We start from the raw sequence: 19,401 nt of genomic DNA, 5'->3' as shown, positions 1-19,401 counted from the left end.
AGTAATTGCAGACCGTTTTCTGGAATACCAAGCCCTCGATTGGCCAGTGAAAGCATCTTCCCAAGAGCCTTCTCTCAGTGCTTTGTGCTCTGCCCAAGCCCCGCTATAGCTGGTAACTGGTCTGCAAGCGGCCCCTTTGGCAGCTGGAAGGGGAGTGCTGTGTGCGTCTGGGAGCTCCAGTGGGCAGTGTCTGCCTGGCATGGAGCGTTCTTACCGGGAATCTTGGTGTGCTGGGTGTACGGGAGGAATGGTTTTTGAGGGACATGGGTGAGTGAGGGACTTGGAATGGATCGTATTGGAAGGCATTTCATCCCCTGGCTCCTCTGAGATGAGTTGTGGGTGTTTAAGCCCGGGGAAGGGAGTGTCTGTGGGTCCAGCCACTCTGGTTGGCCCTGGGGCAGCCGGAACTGCAGCTGAGCTTTGTGTGCCCAGATTCGGGCTGAGGGTTGAACTCGGGTCCCAGAAAGCAGCCCCGAGTGGCCGAGGCCTGGCTGAGGGGATGGCCCCTGGCAGAAGGGCTGGCGGCTGGCACAGAGTTCGACAGGTGTGGCATTGGAGGCCCGGGGCCGGGGCTGGGGCAGGTCTCGGGGGCCCACGGTAAGCAGAGTTAGGAGCGTTTGCCAGGCCCGCTCTGAGGAGGAAACTCAGCCCTATGGGATCCAGGAGAAGGGGGAATGGGGCCAGAGAGACGGGGCTTCCAGCAGGGCCATCCATGGAGCCAGCTCACTTTTCTCATCTATCTAATGGAGATAATAATGTTTGGGCCTGCTCCCCCACGGTGAGGTTATCGGGCTCCACTGAGGTAATGGCTGTGAGCTTAGCCAACATTATCCCCACCCTGCAGGGCCGGCGATTGGGCTTCTTCAGCCTTGTCTTGTGCCCCCAGGCCCTCGCCCGGTTGGCTACATGCCAGTCTCTTCACCAGGGCTGTTTCCAAGCCGTTTGCTATTTGGTGGAATTGCGGAGCACCTGGACTAGAATCCTGAGCCTGGGGTCACTGGCTCAGTTTGTGGGCTTCTCTTGGTTAGCAGACCCCCCTGCCAGCCACTGCTTTGCTCTATCAGCCTCCCTATGGTGGGGCCTCCGTTCCTAACATTCCTGCCACGCTGCCAGGCTCTTTGCCCACCCGAGGAAAGCAGCAGGGACGGCTCCCTCCAGGATTCGGATGCCAGGCTCTTGGCATCATGACTGTCAGTGAGAGGAAAAGCTGGGATCATAGACAGACGTCAGCGGAGCTCGGGGGAGTGGGCACAGGGTACCTTGGGCAGGCGCCAAGGCAGGGTGCCAAAGAGCCATTTCACTCACTGTCATTTCCTCTTTCTGAAGAGCCACGGGTAATCGGCATGAGACCTGACAATACGGTACTGCTGCCTCCTGCCCATTAGTACTGGGGGTGTGTGGTCCAGTGCGTCACTCAAGGCTCCGGGGGAAGCGGGGAGAGGAGGGGATTGGGCCTTAACTGAGGCATCTTAGTGCTGGCCTTGGAGGCCCCATGTATGTGAGTGTGAGCATGTGAGTGTGAGTGTGTAAGTGTGAATGTATGTGAGAGAGCATGCGCACCTCTGTGTGTATGGATGTGTGTGAGAGAGAGTTGGGGGTGGAAGGGAAACGGTCAGCTGACTCCCCAACTCCCTGATGGGCCACTTTGGGCCCCACCCTCTGGCTCGGCCCTTCTGGCGCTGCAGGTTGGGGGCATGAAAGGCCCCCTTGTGAGACAGTGTGCAGGAAGGCTGAGTAGAAGGCGCCCTGAATTCCCAGATACTGGGAGTGCTGGGACCTTTGGGGTCTGGACTGGAGGGGGGGCCAGGGGAGGCACCATCTGAATATATGCCTTCCCAAAGCTTCCCAAGGCACGGAGGGCTAAAGCTGGCTGCTGAATATTTGAGTGGGGAGTGGATGGCAGGCGACTTGAAGAGGGAGAGAAGGGAAGGGATGGAGAAGTTGGCACATGGAGGAATTTGGGTCCTGTGGGATCTGGACCAGAACTGTTGTCTTTCACATCTTGATGAGAGGTAGGAAATTGGCACCTGAGCACCCCCCCCCCCCATGCTGAGCAGCCACAAGCTGTGGCTCCCAGAGGCCCAGCTTACAGGTCTGCTCCAGGGAGCATCTTTCTTGTGGCATGGGCAAGGACAAGGTCATGTGCTCAGGGAGGAGGCCCCAGATTTCTGGGGTGTCCACAAGGGCCCCAACTGGTCAGCAATGGAAGGCCCCGAGGAGGAGGGCCAGGAGCTGCGCTCTGGTGGCTTTGTCTTCCTGAGGAGCGTCAAAGAGCTCCGTTTTTGCCAAAGCGCTCCCTGTCGCCCCCTGCCCAAGCAGCACCGCCGGCTGGGGTTGGCCAGTGAGTGCTGTTTGGTTCACAGGGTCAGAGGAGCACAGATGGGGAACAGGCCTCACAGGCCACGAAGAGACCAAAGGCCGGGGGTGGGGTGGGGAGAGAAAGTGCCTTGCACAAGGTCCCTCAGGTAATAAGTAATGGCAAAGCCAGGCGCCCACCCCCCTCAGCCCCTCCTGCTTGTGGCTCCCAGCTGCCTCCAAATTGGGGGTGGGGGGGGCTGTCGGCCCATGAATGGCTCTTTGTGGCAGCAGCCACCAGGCATCTTAGTCTCAGTTCCTGGGCTGGGGCTGGGGGAGCCTCGTGATGGAGGCCAAGGGGTGGGGCAGCTATGGATGAGAGAGCTCTCAATTAAGTGTCCCCCTTTATTTGGAGCCCACTGTTTTCAGGATGTTCGGCTCCTGGTCCCTGCAAGGAAGCCGGTCTCCGAGGACACTTAGGATAACTTCAGCCCCAAATATCATTCTCTTTAATTATGAATCTTCCCTGCTTTAGAAAGCCCATTAGAAAAGCTGGGGGGGACCCCCTCCCCACAACACACACAAGCCCTCCAACCAGCAGAAGAGGTTGGGTGCTCTGGCTAAGCATGATGGTTAGACTTCAGAGTGAGACTCCCGCCATCTGGCCCAGCCCAATGCCCACCTCCCCCAAAGTCAGGCCTCCCCGCTTCCTCCACTTCAGCTGCATGTTGGTCAGAAAAATTCTTAGTTAAAGCAGAAATGGGGGGAGGTTGGGGCAGGGGTAGAGGTGGGAGCTTCCCCTCCCCCAATAAATTAAGGAAACAAATCCCCGACCTCCAGCCTCCCGGGTCTGCGAGCGTTTTCATGGTTTACGATGTGCAGAGCCAGCTGAGTTGTAGATTATTTAAGGCATGTTAATGAGAGACAGAGGAGGAGAGAGTCATTTCTGCACCGTCCCGGGGGGAGCCCGGCCTGGCGCTACAAAGGTGTGCCATCTGCTCCGTTTCCAAGTCTGGAACGTTCCGCTGACTCGGGAAGCGGTAAACATTTCTGTCACCGGGAAAGGTTTGCCAAGAAGGCCGAACTGACTTCTTTGTCCTTCCTTGCCTTTTAAGACAGAGGGATCCCCTGAAGGAGCCTGGCCCACTCCCGCCCCCATCCACACGTGGAGTCTGGCTTGCTGGCTGGTTCTGGTGGGGCACTTGTCAACTCACATCAAGGGTTACGGAAACATGGGATGATGGGGCTGGTCCGGCCTCCTCATTTTATGGAACGGAAGATAGGGAGCGAGAGAGGGAAAGGGATTGGCCCCAGGGAGCAGATTGGATGAGAATTGAACAGCTGCCCTGCCCCCAACCCCACCAGTGGCATCCTGCCATTTTGGAAGCTGTGGAATATGGGGAGAAAGAGGAGCGAGCAGGGAGGGAGGGGCTGTGGACCAACCCCCCCAAATATCAGGGAACTTTCTGGAGAACTAGAAGTCTGCCTCTTCTCCCTTTGGGTTCTTCTGGGCATCTAGGAGGTGGGGGGGGGCCACTGATGGATGTCTGTGACAATCATTATTGGCTGAGCCAGCCACTATTGGGTGCCCTGAAAGGCCTCCTGAAATGAAGCCTGAGGCTCCCCTGGGGTTGCCTCCCACAAAGGGATCACTGACACTTGTACAGGATTAGCCACTGAGGCCTTTCGGACAGTGGTAACTAACCATGATGGGGGTCCTCCTTGCTCCTTCCTCCCATGGCCCCTTTGGCTGCTGCCAGATGGCTCATTCCTTTGAGTTGCAGAAAGCAGAGTTGCCCCATGGATCCCAAGGGCCTGGAAGGGAATTGTTTGTTCCCTAGAGGGATGCTATGGGGGCAGCGATGCCCTCCTCAGAACAGTGCCAGACCCCCTTGTTCCTTACTGTCCAAAGTGGTGATGAGCAGGCTTTTAGCGTGACTATTAGCACGATTGGGATGGCTTTCTGAACCCAAAGCTGCCATGAACGGGCAGGGCGCCACCTTGCTTTCTGCTTTCTACTGCAAGATTGTGGCGACTCCATTCTCTCAACATCTATTTGGAGATGGCCAGTGATGAACTCTGAAGAGTAGGGGGAACAGGAAAAGCAGTTGGAGTTGGGGGTAGGGGAACATGGGCAGAATCAGCTCAGGATGGCTTGAACTCACTCTGATTTTATTAGACCATCCAGGTCACAGGACCAGTAGTCGGCCAGCCTTACAGTTAGCACTTGGGACAGTGTGGAAGAGACCATTGCTCTCTCCCATCAGCCTTTGGAATAGTCTGTGAGAATGCCGTCTCGACTACAGGGACTAGCTTCTGGGGCCAGACGTGCCCTCAGAAAGACCACTGCACTGCAGCACCCCTGTGAGTCTGCCTCCTGTGCCATGGTCGTTCTCCCAGCCACGTGAGCTCAACCGTTTATCTTCTTTATGTGTCATCGGCTGCCGCCACTCTCCCACAAAAGACCTTCCAATATCCTCCAGCACCACAGTAAAATGTAAACGCCTTTGCCTGGCATTTAAAGCCCCCGGGCCCACTTTGGCCTAGTCGTACCTTTCCAAACTTAGTTCACACTGAGCCAGCCCCACCCCAACCTCTGCTCATCCTAGAATTCACCTTGCCAAAGCCTCTCCCTCCAAGGCTCCCGAGTCTCTTTGTGCCCCAAACTTACCTCCTTATTTCTCCATTGTCTTCTATACTGGAACAGCAGTTCCTTGGGGCCGGGGTTATGATTTCACCTTTCTTTGTACTCTCAGTGCTTAGCATGGTTCTGGACACATAACAGCTGTGAACTTAGTGCTCATTCACCCATCATTTCCTACCTCCAAGTCTCTGCTCAAGTTGTGCCTCACATCTAACCCTCAATCCTCCTCTGCCTCTTGACGTCCTCTCCCACACCCTTTAGGGCCGAGTAAAGATGCTGTCTCCTTCGGTTGGCACCAAGGTTTGCTCAGACCTCCCTCTTTTGTAAGCTTCTCCCAGTGCTTCTGGTCTAGAGCTGGAAATGACCTTTGATGCCCGTGGGACCAGCATCCTCATAGGAGAGAACAACCAGAGTGGGCAACGGGGGAAATGCACCAGCCTGAATTTTCAAAGCTGATCTACTGGAGTGGGTCTGGGGGACCCACTTATCTGTAGCACTTATCTGTAGCACTCGAGTCACTTATCTGTAGCACTCGAGTTGGAGAGAGACGTAAAAACATATATGACCACATCTCACTCTGGGAGCTCTTGGATGTGGGCCGTCCATCCAAATCTTCTCTTGGGCCATTCTTGCTGATGGCACCCCTCAATTCTTCTCTTCCCGACCTTCTTCTAGATCCTCTGACATTGCATGAATGCCCACTGGGCATCTGGGAGTCACTATTCCATCACATCTAGCTCACCTGCTGGCCTGGTCACATCCAGCACCCCTGCCGCATCCGGCTCACCTGCCAGCCCAGTCATGTCCGGCACCCCCGACTTTTGTACAGTTCTGTACATGTGCATATCACATCTCCCTCAGCAGGCATTCCTCAATCCCTGTGGTCTTCTTTAGTCTTTGACTTGGGCCCATTTTTGGAAGGCGATATCCCAGAAGTACCCTGGGAGTTAGAGATTCTGGAGGAAGGTTTGTTCAACGCCCCTTTCTGCCTTTACCTAACTGTGTGACTTTAGAGAAGTCCCTCAGCCTCTCCGGACCTCAGTTTGCTCTTTTGTAAAAGGAAGGTATCAGTCCAGCCAAGCTCTAAACACCCATTCAGTCAGAACAACTTTGGAAGGCGCTATTCCCAGTGTAGGTGAGAACAGGTCAGGCTCTTCCTGGAAGATCAGATGGCTGACTCAAGCTCATCTTGTCCTTTCCCCTTCAAAACCGGTCCAAGTTGATAAAGGCCAACTGTCATCCAGAGCAGGGAAGATCAGTGAGTGACTTCCTGAATGGAAGCGTCTGTTCCACCGTGAAGGATCCTTCTGTGTTGCTGTCACTAAAGCTCTCTGAAGTGACTGGCTCATGGTTGTCCACACATCTGAGCAAACACTGGGCCTGGAATCGTACTGTATAGAAATGGAGGCTGTGTGGAGATTGAGTCATGTGATCATCGATCGACAGACGCCGATGGATTTGGTTAGAACGAGGGTTTTGAGAGGTATGAGAGAGATGTCTCAAGTTGCCCCCCACACAGAAGGTGTTCTGGACAAGGTGGTTAATGAATGTTCGTTGAAGTAAATTGCCAGTCAGGGTAGCACAAGCCCTAATGAACATATTGGCTCGTTACTTTTGCCGCTCGCTCACATTAGCCTGGCTCTAATCTCCACCCAATATGGGAAATGCTAGCTAGCTGGCAGGGCTGCCCGCCCCCAAGGAAACTATGGGAACCAGCCGCAACCTTCAGATCACCGCCTTTCCAGGATTCCCCAGGTTGGCCCGTATCACCCAGTTTCTAGAGCTGAACGTGGCAGATACTGCCGCCATCGTGGGCAAGGATGCCGAAGGTAAGCTTCTTCGGGAACGGGCGTTGGTGAAGTCGTTGACATTTCCGAGTAGGCCAGCCAGTGCCCAGGGATCCATCAGCTCCATGGGCCAGGGCAACTGCTCAAACCGATCCCACTGACCAGCAGAGATGGAGTCTCCCTAACTAACCACCTCTGACTGCATCTTTTTAAAAACCTTCACTTGCTTTGAGATCACCTCATTCAAACTCATCATTTGATAAATGGAGCATCTGGGACCTAGAAGAGAGAAATAATTTGCTTGAGATCACTTAAGGGAAGGGAAGGGGATGAGCATTTATAGAGCACCTCCGACACGTTGAGTGCCGAGCACTTTTTACAAATATTGTTTCATTTGATCCTTGTAAGAATGGCTGCTAGGTGCTATTATGATCCACACTTTACAGCTGAGGAAACTGAGGCCCTTGCCCAGGATCACACAGCTCCAAAGTGTCAGGGGCCAAAGCTTGAAGTCGAGCCTTCCTGACTCCGGGCGTGACACTCTCTCCGCCTCTTGCCGAAGCACTGAGTGAATTAATTTCATTCTGTCTACCATACCAGGTGGCTGAGGGCTAAGATGGCAAAGAAGGCTTATACAGCTGGCGAGCCCCTTTGCACTGCAAGAACGAGCCTCTGAAATGTGACCTGTCATCAGCAATTCATTCACAGGCCTTTATCATACACTTATTAGGCACTAAGCAGTGGAGATCAGTGGTGTGAGTTCGCTAGACTGAGCAGGTCCCTCCCAACTCCTATCCTATGATTTTGGGAACTGAGGTCCCCGATTCCAAATTAAGGGTGCTTTCCTCCATAGCTCCCGTCCTCTGACTTTGAAGGCTGATACGGGGGGTTCAGTGAGCACCGCCACAAAATTTCTCAGGGTTTGAGAGTCAGCTTTGGAGGTGCAAGACCCCTGGACCTGATCCAGGTGAGCCATTCTTTCATTCTCACCATTCGTAATAAAGGCAAGAAGGCTGAAAGGATGTTGACTTGGGATGCCCAGTGTGCAGAGTCCACAATCGCTGTGGTGGAGGACTTCTGGCTGGTTGCCCACTCCTGTGTGAGCTCTGTGATCGTGGTTGGGGATGGTAGAATAGTGTTAGAAATGAGGGAGAATGCTTTCCTGGACAAGCACTTAGCCCTGGGACCAATAGCGTGTCATAAAAGGAGAGCTAAAAGGAGCGTAAATGATGGAAAAGAGTAAAATTCTGTGCCTCGTCCTATGGCTTTAGAGGTCCTGCCTACAGTGACTCTGGGAGGGGCTCCCGTGGACTCTAAAGCGCACGAGCTCACTTGGGTCCTAAATTCTGCTAAAAACCAATATGTCGACTAGAATTGTTAACCTATCATTCACTGCACAGTCATTTGGCCAGAATTTGGAGGGGCTTTGGGGGAAAGAGTTCAGGGGCCCTAGCTCTCTTCAGAAAGTTGTCCAAAGACCTTTGAGTTGCCGTAAGTCTTTGGGAGAAGTGGGCCTTTTTTCCATTATGGCAAGCGGAGGTTTTGCGTTCACCTCAGGGCTCTGCCGGACACACTTGGGAGGTAAGCAGACTGCCAGTGGTTGTGGAAAAGTAGTTCTGGCTCTCAGATACTCCCACCTCTCATTTGACCAGTGAGTTGGTTGAGCCATAGAAGACGTGTACTTTTGCTCCCCTTGGTCTGATTTTGAATGCTGGAGTTGCTCATAAAACTGTGACGCAAGCTCCAGACCAAGCAGTTGAGGGTGGCCTGAGGCTGTTAAGGGCTGTGCTGTTTTATACATTGGTACACATGACAAACCAGTCTTAGGTGAGCCAACTTAGCTGCCTTTGAGTTTCTGGGTCACGACTGGGCCAGAGCAGTATGGACACTTAGGCAGATAGAATCTTAGCCCTTGTTGTGTCAGACGCCGCTGTCACATGGTCCACCAGATGATCTGACCATCTACCTGTCTTCCTGTCCCGTTCTTCCCCTCCCCCCCAGCCCTCACCAAAGGCCTGGTCTGAACAGACAGCATTATGGCTACTGTGAGGGGAGCTCTTCTTTTCCAAAGGACTGTCATCATAAACTTCTACATGGACCTGTTTTGCTGAGGAACCTCAGATCTTCCCTCCCAGAATTCATATGGCAGACAGAGGGCTGTTCTAAGGGGAACACGTGGAATATTGGACTTGGAATCACTAGGAAGTCTCTGTTTAGATCCCACTGTGGGCAAAGTCTCTTCATTTCACTCTCCCTTTGCTTTCTCTCTCTCTCTCTTTTTTTAATTAAAGCTTTTTAATTTTCAAAAAATATGCATGGATAATTTTTCTACATTAATCCTTGCAAAACTTGCGTTCCCTCCCCTACATAGCAAGTAATCCAATATATGGGTTTTGGGGGTTTTTCTTTTTATTTGTTTTTTATTGTTGTTGTTATTTGTTTTTTTTTGAGACAATTGGGGTTAAGTGACTTGCCTACAGTCACGCAGCTAGGAAGTATTAAGTGTCTGAGATCAGATTTGAACTCAGGTCCTCCTGACTTCAGGGCTGGTGCTCCTATCTACTGCACCACCTAGCTGCCCCCCAATATATGTCAAACATGTTAGAATAGATGTTAAATCCAGTATATGTATACATGTTTAAACAGTAATCTTGTTGCACAAGAAAAATCGAATCAAAAAGGGAAAAAAATGAGAAAGAAAACAAAAAGCCAGCAAACACCAACACAGAGTGAGAATGCTACGTTGTGATCCCTACTCAGTTCCCAGAATCCTTTCTCTGGGTACGTAGTCCCTTTGCTTTCTCAACTACAAAACATTGACAATAATACCCAGACTTCTGACCTTCTGGGGCTCTTGTTGTGGACATCACATGAAATAAGAAACCTGAAGGGTGTTACAAACTTGAAGTGCTGTAGACAAATCAGGTTCCCTTGTTACCCTACTCTCATCTTTTCCATCGGCCCCCACCTCGTTTTAATGTCATCTGCTACATCTCTGTATTTGGAAAGGTTTTTGAAATTCAGAAATTTTAAAATGCAGTTGGGAAATCCTGTTGAAGATTGACCATTGGGAGACCCAAAGCATCCCTTATTTCCCCCATGCAGACAGAAGGATTCTTCTCAGGGAACATGGAGCATTGCGTCCCAGGAGAATACAAAATGGCAGCCAAGGGTGGGACTGCGTCTTCCTCCCGAGTCCCTGGGCCGTACCTTTGCTGTGGCTCTAGCTGTCAGGGAAGGGCCTCATCGTACAAGGTGTTTGTCTAGCCCATCCCCTGGAGACAAGGGGCCATCTGCTGCATATTTTGTAGATATTAATATACGCTTGGAACATTGACTTGGAGATTGATTGGCCATAAGCCAATCAGGAAAAGTAAGATAGATCTGAAGCCCCACTGGGAGGATTCCCAACCCGGGAAGTGAATTGGGGTAGGGGAGGAACGAAGAGCAGGGCAACTGGCTGAGTCGGAAAAGATGGGGTGGGGGGAGAGTGGGGTCGGGGAAGATCCTGGGCCTCCAGAGGATCTTTAGCTGGCCACTCTGGCTACCCAGTGCCAGGTGACGCTGTTCGTCACCACCGACGTGGCTAAGAAGATTCTGGGGCCCTCGTGGGGGGGGGGGGGCAGCGTCAGGGGACACGGGCAAATGCAGGCCGTGGAGTCTGGTGTTTGGCCCCCGTCCTTGTTAATTAGATGCTCTGATTGAAAAGATCTTTCCTTCACCCTACTCTAAGCTAGAACAAACAGAGATCTCATTTGTGTAAAGGGACAGCTTAATGAGCCAGAGGAGGTAACAATGTCAAGAAATAGTGAGAGCAAGTTTTGCCAGGGATAACTATCATGTGGGTAATTGGATTGCTTAGATATGAAACAATCCCCATGTCCGCTCCATTTGGGCTAATATATCACCTGAACTGGGGACGGTGTCTAGGCCCTGGTGAGGAACTCCAAGCCGGGAAAGGGCTGGAGAGCTCTCTCACTTGGTTGGGTTCTTTTTGGTGCTTTGCCGGAAGCCCAAGAAGGCTCCAGGGTCCTCTTTCTCTGAAAGGAATGCTGTCTGTGGCCTAATGGGCCATTTAAGTTGTTTGGGAAAAATGCAGGAGTGCTATTGGAGGGGTGTGAGTTCCTGGCTCAGCTCAGCCACTTCCTGGCTGGCAGATTACCGCAGTTTCCTTGTTTGTAAAATGGGGCTAATGACACAGATCCTATCTCCCTTTCAGGGCCGAAGCAGATGCTTTCAAGAAATGAGAGGTAGGCCCTGAAGTTTTATATCCACGTTCTGTTCTTTGCATCGTAGATTGAAGATGGAGGCAAGGCTGCCCTGTCCCGGAAGATGAGAATCGGGGATGAGCTGGTGAACATCAATGGTACCCCACTCTACGGCTCCCGACAAGAAGCCCTCATCCTCATAAAGGGCTCCTTCCGGATCCTGAAGATGATTGTCAGGAGGTAAGGTTCAAGGAGGCCCCCGTGGCATTTTGCCCTAGACCGGAGGCAGTACTCATGGGGCTGAACACCAGATCTCTGCTCCATACCTCCCGTCTGCCGGTTTGATTCAGAGTATTGGGTGGGGGTGGTTGTCCCTCATTCTCCTAGGACTGAAACGACATCGTTACATTAGGGTCAAATTCTGGTGTGTCTGCTGGTGGCTGGTGAGACCGACAGGAGCGTGGAAGGCTGCGCCACAGGTCGGGAGCGGATAGTCCATGTGATCATTTGGGGTGGATTTGCTCACTGTACATCTCGCATTTCTCTTGAGAGTAACGTCCTCTGGAACTAGGGCTGCTGGGAAGGGCTCTTAGCCAGGGCTGCCGTTTCTATCCAACCCAACTTCTTGATTTTCTGCCTTTTCTTACTTGAATGGTTCAAGTGGTTTCCCTACTCCCCCATGCACTTTCCCACCTTCTAGGATAGAGAGAGGCTCTTTCTCTTTGGATGGCTCTTCAGGCTCAGTGGTACATATCGGGACCTCCATGGTGTTCTTCCTCCGGTAGTACATCTGGGACCTGGGAACCCCATCCATTATTGCAGATTGTAACCTACCTCAGTCTTGGATCATAAATCCCGGGGAGGTACTTGAGCTCAGAAAGAGTAATTTGTCCATGGGCTGAGGTAGCCTTTGAACACAGGCCTTCTTGATTTCAAGCTCACTACTTTGTGGGTCATGCCATGAGTCCTCTTGTTACTCTGTGTTTCCCAGCAACCTCTGTTCCATGTGCTCCCCCTCCATCATTGGCTCATGTCTTTCACCTTGCCTCCCAGGAAGTCCTCAGTGCCTCTCTGTCCATTCCTCCATCTGAAGCAGTTGCCATTGGGCCTAGGCTGAGTGTGCCTCCCAGCCACTCTGACTGCCTTTTGTTTAGATTGGTTAGAGGGAATTCATCTGCGAGCCAGACAGTCCCAGATTTGTTCTTCCTTCACCCAGGGTATTCCACGAGCCAGGAATGGCCTCCTACTTCCTGGCCTGAGAAGATTTCACTTATCTTTAAAAAAGTCATATACTAGGGGCAGCTGGGTGGCGCAGTGGATAGAGCACCAGCTCTGAAGTCAGGAGGACCTGAGTTCAAATATGGCGGCGTCAGACACTTAACACTTCCTGGCTGTGTGACCCTAGGAAAGTAGCTTAACCCCAATTGCCTCAGCAGTCATTTCCCTCAGTAGAGAGTAAACTCCTTGAAGGCAGGACTTGTTTGTTGTTTTGCCAGTTGTATTCACAGAACTCAGTAGGGGAAGGCAGAAATTCCCTGCCCCAGAGACCACTAATGATGCCCTTCAAGGTTGGCAAAGCCCTTTCCCCTCCTGACCCCACTGACCCACAGGCGGATCTCCCAGCATCTGCAGGACATCAGTGCCAAGCAGTAGCTTTAGGTCACACCGAGCAGTGTTCGGCCTGCCCCTTTGCTTCTGTAGTCTAGGATTTTGCCGAGAACCAAAAGTGCACTTTGGAAAATCCCCTGTTTTCCATCTTTTAGGAAAGTTCGGCCATTTGGCTCCATCTAGCTGGGCGGCAGCTCTCCCCTGAACCACAGCCCAGCGGTCACAGGTCTCTGGGATGCTGCCTGCTGACTTGGCCTTGTAGGGACAGCTTTGTGTTCTCCGCTGTCTCCTCAGTCACCTTGCTTTTTAATGACTCGGGAAGCCATTTTCTCAGTCAATTGCCCCAAGCTGAAGATGATTCACTCAGTTGACAAATCTAGAATAGAACAAAAGTTAAGTTGTGCCCAGAAAATGGAGAAGGAGAACTCGCAGGGTCATTTGGCCAAGTCCCTAGTAGACCAGAGTTCCCCTCTATGGCCTTCTGTAGCAGTCCAGCTCCATTAGAAAAAGGCCCTCTTTCCATCCAGCTGAAATCTGCCCCTCTGAGCCCAAAGAGAAAGTACATCAATCTAGCTTTCTTTAGGTCAGAGTTTCTGAAACTTGTTCTACTCAAGACCCCTTCCCCCCAGAATTTTTACTCAACAGCAGCATAAAGGTGAAGAAAATAGGTCTATAAATCAAAGATCTGCTGATAATAAATCATCATTTTGTGGCCTCCACGTTGAGGCACGAGACCCCTCATGGAGTCCAGACTCACAGTTTAAGAAGCTTCGCTTTCAATTACATTTGGTCTTTGTTCCAGCCTGTTGGGATTGGTTGGAGTTTTGACTTGGTCATGCAGTGCCCTGGCTTTCAGTCCCAGCGTCGTGGCTCCCAAAAAGTTGGTAAATGCGCCATCATTCAATTAGGCTTTATTTTTGTCATCGCCAGCGTTGCCCTGTCTGCCCCAAGGAGGGACCCTCTTCTTGCCTTGGTCTTTATTTCACCTCCAACAGGGCTAAAAAACCCCACACTAACCTATTTTAGGTCATTAAGATTGATCATTTTTTTTAGGTGTCCTTCACCTGGCTCCCAACATGGGGCGCCAAAATGTAATGTTCTATGGTTCGGGTTTTCTTGGGATCTCTGAACAGCCTTCTTTTCAGTTCAGTAATCACCACAAGAACAGCCCGGTGGTAAAGTCCAAATCCTTTATTATCTCCTTCCTGGGGCTGGGCAGCTTTCTGGAGAGCCTTTCAGACAACGCAATAGCCTCTCAGTCAGGGAGATCAGAGAACAACTGCCTCTCAGTCTCCTTGTATCATCCTCTCACAAGAAGAGATCCATTCTGGGTTGGATCTCCAGCAGCCACTGTTATGTGGCTCCCGTGTATTTCAGCAGCTCTCCCGTGAATTCCAACATCACCCATTTGCTTTATTTTTTATTTTCTATAATATTTATTTTATTACTTTTATAAAGTGATAGCTTTTTATTTTCAAAATACACACAAAGATAGTTTTCAGTATTCACCGTGTGTTTCAATTTTTTCCCCTCCCTTTCCCCTACCCTGTCCCCTAGATAGCAAGTGATCCAACGTAGGTTAAACATGTACAATTCTTTTAAGCATATTTCCACATTTATCGTGCTGTTCAAGAAAAATCAGATCAAAAAAGAAAAAGAAATGAGAAAGGAAAAAAAAACAAGTAAAAAACAACAACAAAGGTGAAAATCCTATGCTGTGATCCACACTCAGTCCCCCTAGGCTTCTCTCTAGATGGGATGATTCTCTCCATCCCAAGTCTTTTGGAATCAGCCTGAATTGCCTCTTTGCTGGAAAGGGCCAGGTTCATCAGAATTGATCATCGCATAATCTTGTTGTTGCCGTGTACAATGTTCTCTTGGTTCTGTTCAATTTACTCAGTATCGGTTCATGTAAATGTCTCCAGGCCCCTCATTAATATTGATCAAGGGGACGGGGAATAAGTGTCAGGGGTGAGATTTGAACCCAGAACCTCCTAGTCCTCATTCAGGGTTCTTTCCAGTATGTCATACTCCTTGTCTTCTACTTTGTGAATGAAACCATATGGCCCACGGTCATCCTTTAGGACAAGTTCATCCTTTACCTAAAGGGCCAGAGATAGATTGCCCCCCCACAGCTGGCATCCTTGCCGTGCTCTGGTCTTCCCAGTTCACTTAGAATCATTATTTTGGAACTGCAGCTGGTGCAACCCCTTTATTTGACAGAGGAGGAAACTGAGGCCCCAGGAGCAAAGTGATTTCCTCAAGATCACCCAGCTCATTGGCACCCATCTGATTCCTTCTCCATCTGTAAAGACACAAGCAAACCCTCTTCCCCAAGCACTTAACCTCTCTGGTCCCTTCCATTCACCACTTTCTAAATCTCTCCTCATCACCTGGTAATTACATTGGAGCTGCTCACACTGGACACTGCTCTTCTGTTGGGTTAAAAAAAAAAGCCTGTATTCTCCCCAATTGTAATCCCTTCCCGCTATCTGATTGCTTTTCGGCTGATTGATCATATAAACCCTTTCTGCCGTTAGATTGCTTCTCTGGTGATTGAACATATCAGAGCCCTGCACTTCTAAAGACTCTCTGGGTGTAACCTCGGCTGCCATCATGCCCGACCTGTTTTTTTGTTTGGGACCCTGGAGCTGGGCCCCATCTCTCATTTCCCCGGGTCAATCTACATTCTGAGGCCCAGTGAAAACCTCGTTTGCATTTTGGACATGGGGTTTTAGGTCTTCTCTCACCAAGTCCTCTCACTCATCTCTTTGCCTACATTAGGCTTTCAGATACCCTACTTTACCACACTGAAAGCATCGACGAGTCTCACTGGAAGTCCCTTGCCAACAGGGACCTGTCTTCCCATATCCGGATCTTGGGGAGTCTGCATCATAATCTGGGTATAATAAGCATTTGTGCCCACTGTGGCACAGTGTCTTATGATCTCCTCTAAAGGAGCATCCTGGTGTAGTCCTGGTATAATTCTTCTGCAAACCTCATTAGCATTTTCTCTAGCAAGTTGTCTTATCATAATTCCTGTAGCTGCATTTTCTCCAATGGTTCTTGTGACGGTTGTCTGCAGATATCCCACAAAATCAGCTCTATTCTTGTGAAGGCTTCCCCTCTGCCTTTTCCTGGGAAGGAACCCCATGCTTTTATAGCAGCAGCAGCAATTTGCTCATAGGCTGCTATGGGGTAATTAATCTGTGCTAAAGAGTCTGAACACTGACCTTTACCTGCTAGTTGGTCAAAGGTGATTTGTATGTAATTCCAGTTTGCTTATTGCATTGGGCTTGCATCCTGCATAGTTCACTATACTCCAAAAGCCACCGCAAGTTTTGTTAAGCATGTCCTTGCTATGGATCTCCAATCACTCGGGATTAGGATTTGATAAGCCAAATTCTCTAGTAACATTTTAACATAAGAAGATGTAGCCCCATAATGAGTGCAACCCTTTTTCAAGTCTTTAATAGTTTCCAGATCAAAAGGAGTGTATCTTCTCCTTTGTTGACCCAAAAAATCAAATTCTTCAATGACAGGGTATGCATTTATTTTTAAATCAGATATATCCTGTCCTTCTTTTTTAGCTTTAACTAGTGCTTTTTGTAATCTTGCCATAGGGGGTGGACAGAGCTCATGAATGGATGGTGCTGATGGTGTCACTGCCTCTCCCCCTTCTCCTCCTCCCTCCACCCATGAAGGGTTAATGGAGGTGGGTAGCTCAGGGGTTGGGGAATGCCCTAATGGCGCCTGCTGTGAAGCACCACACTCCTTAATTTCATCAGCTTCATACTTAATTCCATTCTTGTCTAATTCTTCATCCTTTTCACCTCATTTGTCAGTTTCCTCCTCCTCCTACATTTTCTTCTTTTCCCTTATTCTATAATTCCTTTAAGCCAATTGTATTAAGTTATATGTATAAAAAAGTTTTTTTAGAAATCGAGTCAGGTCTATTATCATTATAATATTCACATAATTGCCCTCCTACTAATTTCCATTCTTCTGGATTTAATTCTTTTTCCTTTGAGAACCAAGGAGATGTATTGTACTGTTTCTAAAAGTTCAATGATCTGCATCCAAGTTACAATCAAACCTTGGTTTTTCATAAGTCTAACTAACAATGCTCTCTACACATTTTCCTTGAAGTGGAAAAGAAGGCTCCTTTCTAAACATTTGTCCCATTTCAGCTGAAGCACTAGTTAGCCCTTAACAAAGTTTCCTTCTTGTCTGTTTCTGTACTCACCCTAATTTCTGATCACAGATGTGGATTCTTAGTCCCACATTCGGATGCCAAAATGTAATGTTCTTGTTTCAGAGTTCTGGCCCACAACAAGTATCGATACTAAGGAAGAATGGGATTGAAATGAACAAAGTAGAAGTGTGGTATACAGTTGATGCTTAATAAAAGCTCATGGCATCAGGGTGAACTGAATGGTAGAGGTTGGAGATCGGGAGATCAGATTTTGATAAGTGACAAAACTTTTGTGGAGGCTCCAGTCCCCCCACCCCAATTCCCTAGGTCCCTGCTTTGTAGAGCCTCCTTTTTCCTCTTGATAGAAAGCGAGTTTTAACCAGTCAGTCAAGAAGCATTTATTAAGTGCCTACTATGTGTCAGGCCCTGGGCTAAGTGCAGAGGATCCAGAAAGAGGCAGAAGATGGTTCCTCATCTTAAGGGGTTTACAGTGTCATAGGAGAGACAAATCTGTGCAGTGATTTTTCCAGCTGGATAAATAGGAAATATTAAGAGAAGGATGAAGAATTAGGGAAGACTGGGAAGAATCTAGGGGATCTGAGTTGGGATTTAAGGAAGCTGGGGAGGTCAGTAGGTAGAGCAGAGGAGGGACAGTGTTCCAGGCCTGGGGGATGGCCAGGGAGAAGGCCCAGAACCAAGAAGAGATGAAGGGGATTGTGGGTAGACCAGCCAAGAGGCCGGACCCACTGGTGGGGAGTGAGAGGTGAGAAGACTGGGAAGGGAGGAGGGAGTGGTCCAGGAAGGACATTGAACGCCAAGGGGGAAATCTTATATTGGACCCCGGAGCCAATAGGGAGCCACTGGGGTCTGTTGAGTAGGGAGTGACCTGATTGGACTCAGACCCGTGCTTTTGGAAAAACTGGTGGAAATTGGGGAATTAAAATATATCCAGCAAACCTTTAATAAGCACCCATGGCAAGTACTATGTTAGAGCCAGGAAAACAGAGACCAAAGCAAAACAGCCCCCTCCTTCAGAGAGCTTGTGTTCCTCCTCCTCAGAGGGGACCCGAGGAGGGAGAGAGCACAGACACCTGGTGAGGGTGAGGGTCATAGGGGCCAGGCCAGGGCACCTTTGCTAAGCTGAGAAATTGGACAGTGATTCTTGGAGGTGACGCTTGGGCAAAGGCAAACACATGGAGGTGGGAGAGAGGGCTGGGTGCCTGGTGTGGAGGGTTTGCAAAACATAGTCATCTGAAAGAGGTCTGGACAGGTGGGGCACAGAAGGATTATGGGGAACTTTAGGAAAGGCCCTGGGGAGCCATGGAGCTCTGCACTGGGAAGATGATTTTGGCAGCTGCGTAGAGGTTTCAGGGAAAGGGGAGAGGCTGTTAGGTTATTAAGGCTGGCTCGAGCCGGAAGGGGCCCCCAAAGCTAAATTTCCCGGCAATGGGAGAAAACAGATAATGGCGGTTCCAGAGTCTGGAACAGCCCGGTAATGGAGGGGGGATGTTTTCTCTGCAGACAAAGATGGCTGACCTGGCCAAGAGCCCCGCCTCCGCCCAAGCTCCCCTCTCATGTGCCATCCTGCTCAGCTTCCTCTGGAAGGGCCCAGGGCTGGGCCCTCTTGTCCCCTTTCAAACTCTATTACCTCCCACTGGATTCAATCTTTAGGGTTCTGTCAGCTCCTTGTTCACTTGCGGGCCTGGGCCGCCTGACGCCCTGGAGTCCAATTAAACCTTTCACACCTGGCCGGGTCCTGCTGGCTTTTCTGCACTCCTCACTTCCTCATCCTCAAGTCAATGGTGAGTCATCTGCCCCCTCCAGCCTGTCATTGGTCCCCAGCTTACTGGAGCTGGGCTGTACCCTTTGCTTGCTGGCTCCATTGGGGTTTTGTTTAACTCACGGGCCTGGTAACAACAGACTGAGAACCTACAGTTTCTCTGAACCACAAAGGAAGGTCCATTTCATAGTATATTTGTTCTACGATTCAGTGATATGGGGATCAGGGGCGGGATGGGCCTTGTAGTTATTGAGCTCTCTTTCTGTGGGGGCTGCCAAAAGGTGGGGACTGGGAAGAGGAAGCCCGGAAAGTGCAGGGTCTGCTCTTTGGGACAGGGCCTAGGGGATTGAGGCCTTGTTGTGAGATCTGGCTTTGTACCCCTGGGGGCAGGAGAGCTGCAGAGAAAGCTCACTGTGCCCATGCCGGGCCAGATTCAGAGACAAAACGGTCCCTGAGTTCAAGGAACTTAGATTTTGTGGCCGCAGATAAGGGAAAGGGTGGTTCCTGACTCCCTCCCCACCCTGTGCTCCTGCCCTCTGGGCAGACACATTAGGAAAAACACAAGTCAATAGGAAGGCTGCGCCAAAGACCACGCAGACAAGTTGAAGAGGGAGGAGATGGGCTGTCTTTCTCCTTGAGAGTACATTCACATGGTCCCATCACATCAGTTCTCTTGTAGGAGGGCCCTACCCACCCCCTCTGCAGGTTTGTTTATTCCCATTTTCAGCTGAGGAAACTGAGGCTCAGAGTATTCTGTAACTCACAGAGGGACAATGGAATTAGGATTCCAGCCAAAGGTCCCAGTGCAGTGGGACTGAGGGGTCATGGGAACTGCTTGGAACAAGGCCCGTGCTATGAGAAAAGAATCTCCCAGCTAGGGGGCT

General features: G+C 50.3%; 1 protein-coding gene across 1 annotated transcript in view; it reads left to right on the top strand.

The window, feature by feature from the left end:
• Positions 1 to 19,401, top strand: part of SHROOM4 (shroom family member 4) — a 133,424-nt gene that overhangs the window by 56,682 nt on the left and 57,341 nt on the right. The window contains exon 2 of the mRNA XM_051969185.1: positions 11,023 to 11,174. Within this exon, the coding sequence (XP_051825145.1) occupies positions 11,023 to 11,174 (152 nt within the window). The remainder of the gene's footprint in view (positions 1 to 11,022; positions 11,175 to 19,401) is intronic.

The sequence above is a fragment of the Antechinus flavipes genome, chromosome X, assembly GCF_016432865.1.
Source record: "Antechinus flavipes isolate AdamAnt ecotype Samford, QLD, Australia chromosome X, AdamAnt_v2, whole genome shotgun sequence".
NCBI lineage: Eukaryota > Metazoa > Chordata > Mammalia > Dasyuromorphia > Dasyuridae > Antechinus > Antechinus flavipes.
Note: the sequence above shows the minus strand (reverse complement) of the source record. Positions and strands in the feature narration are given on the sequence as shown.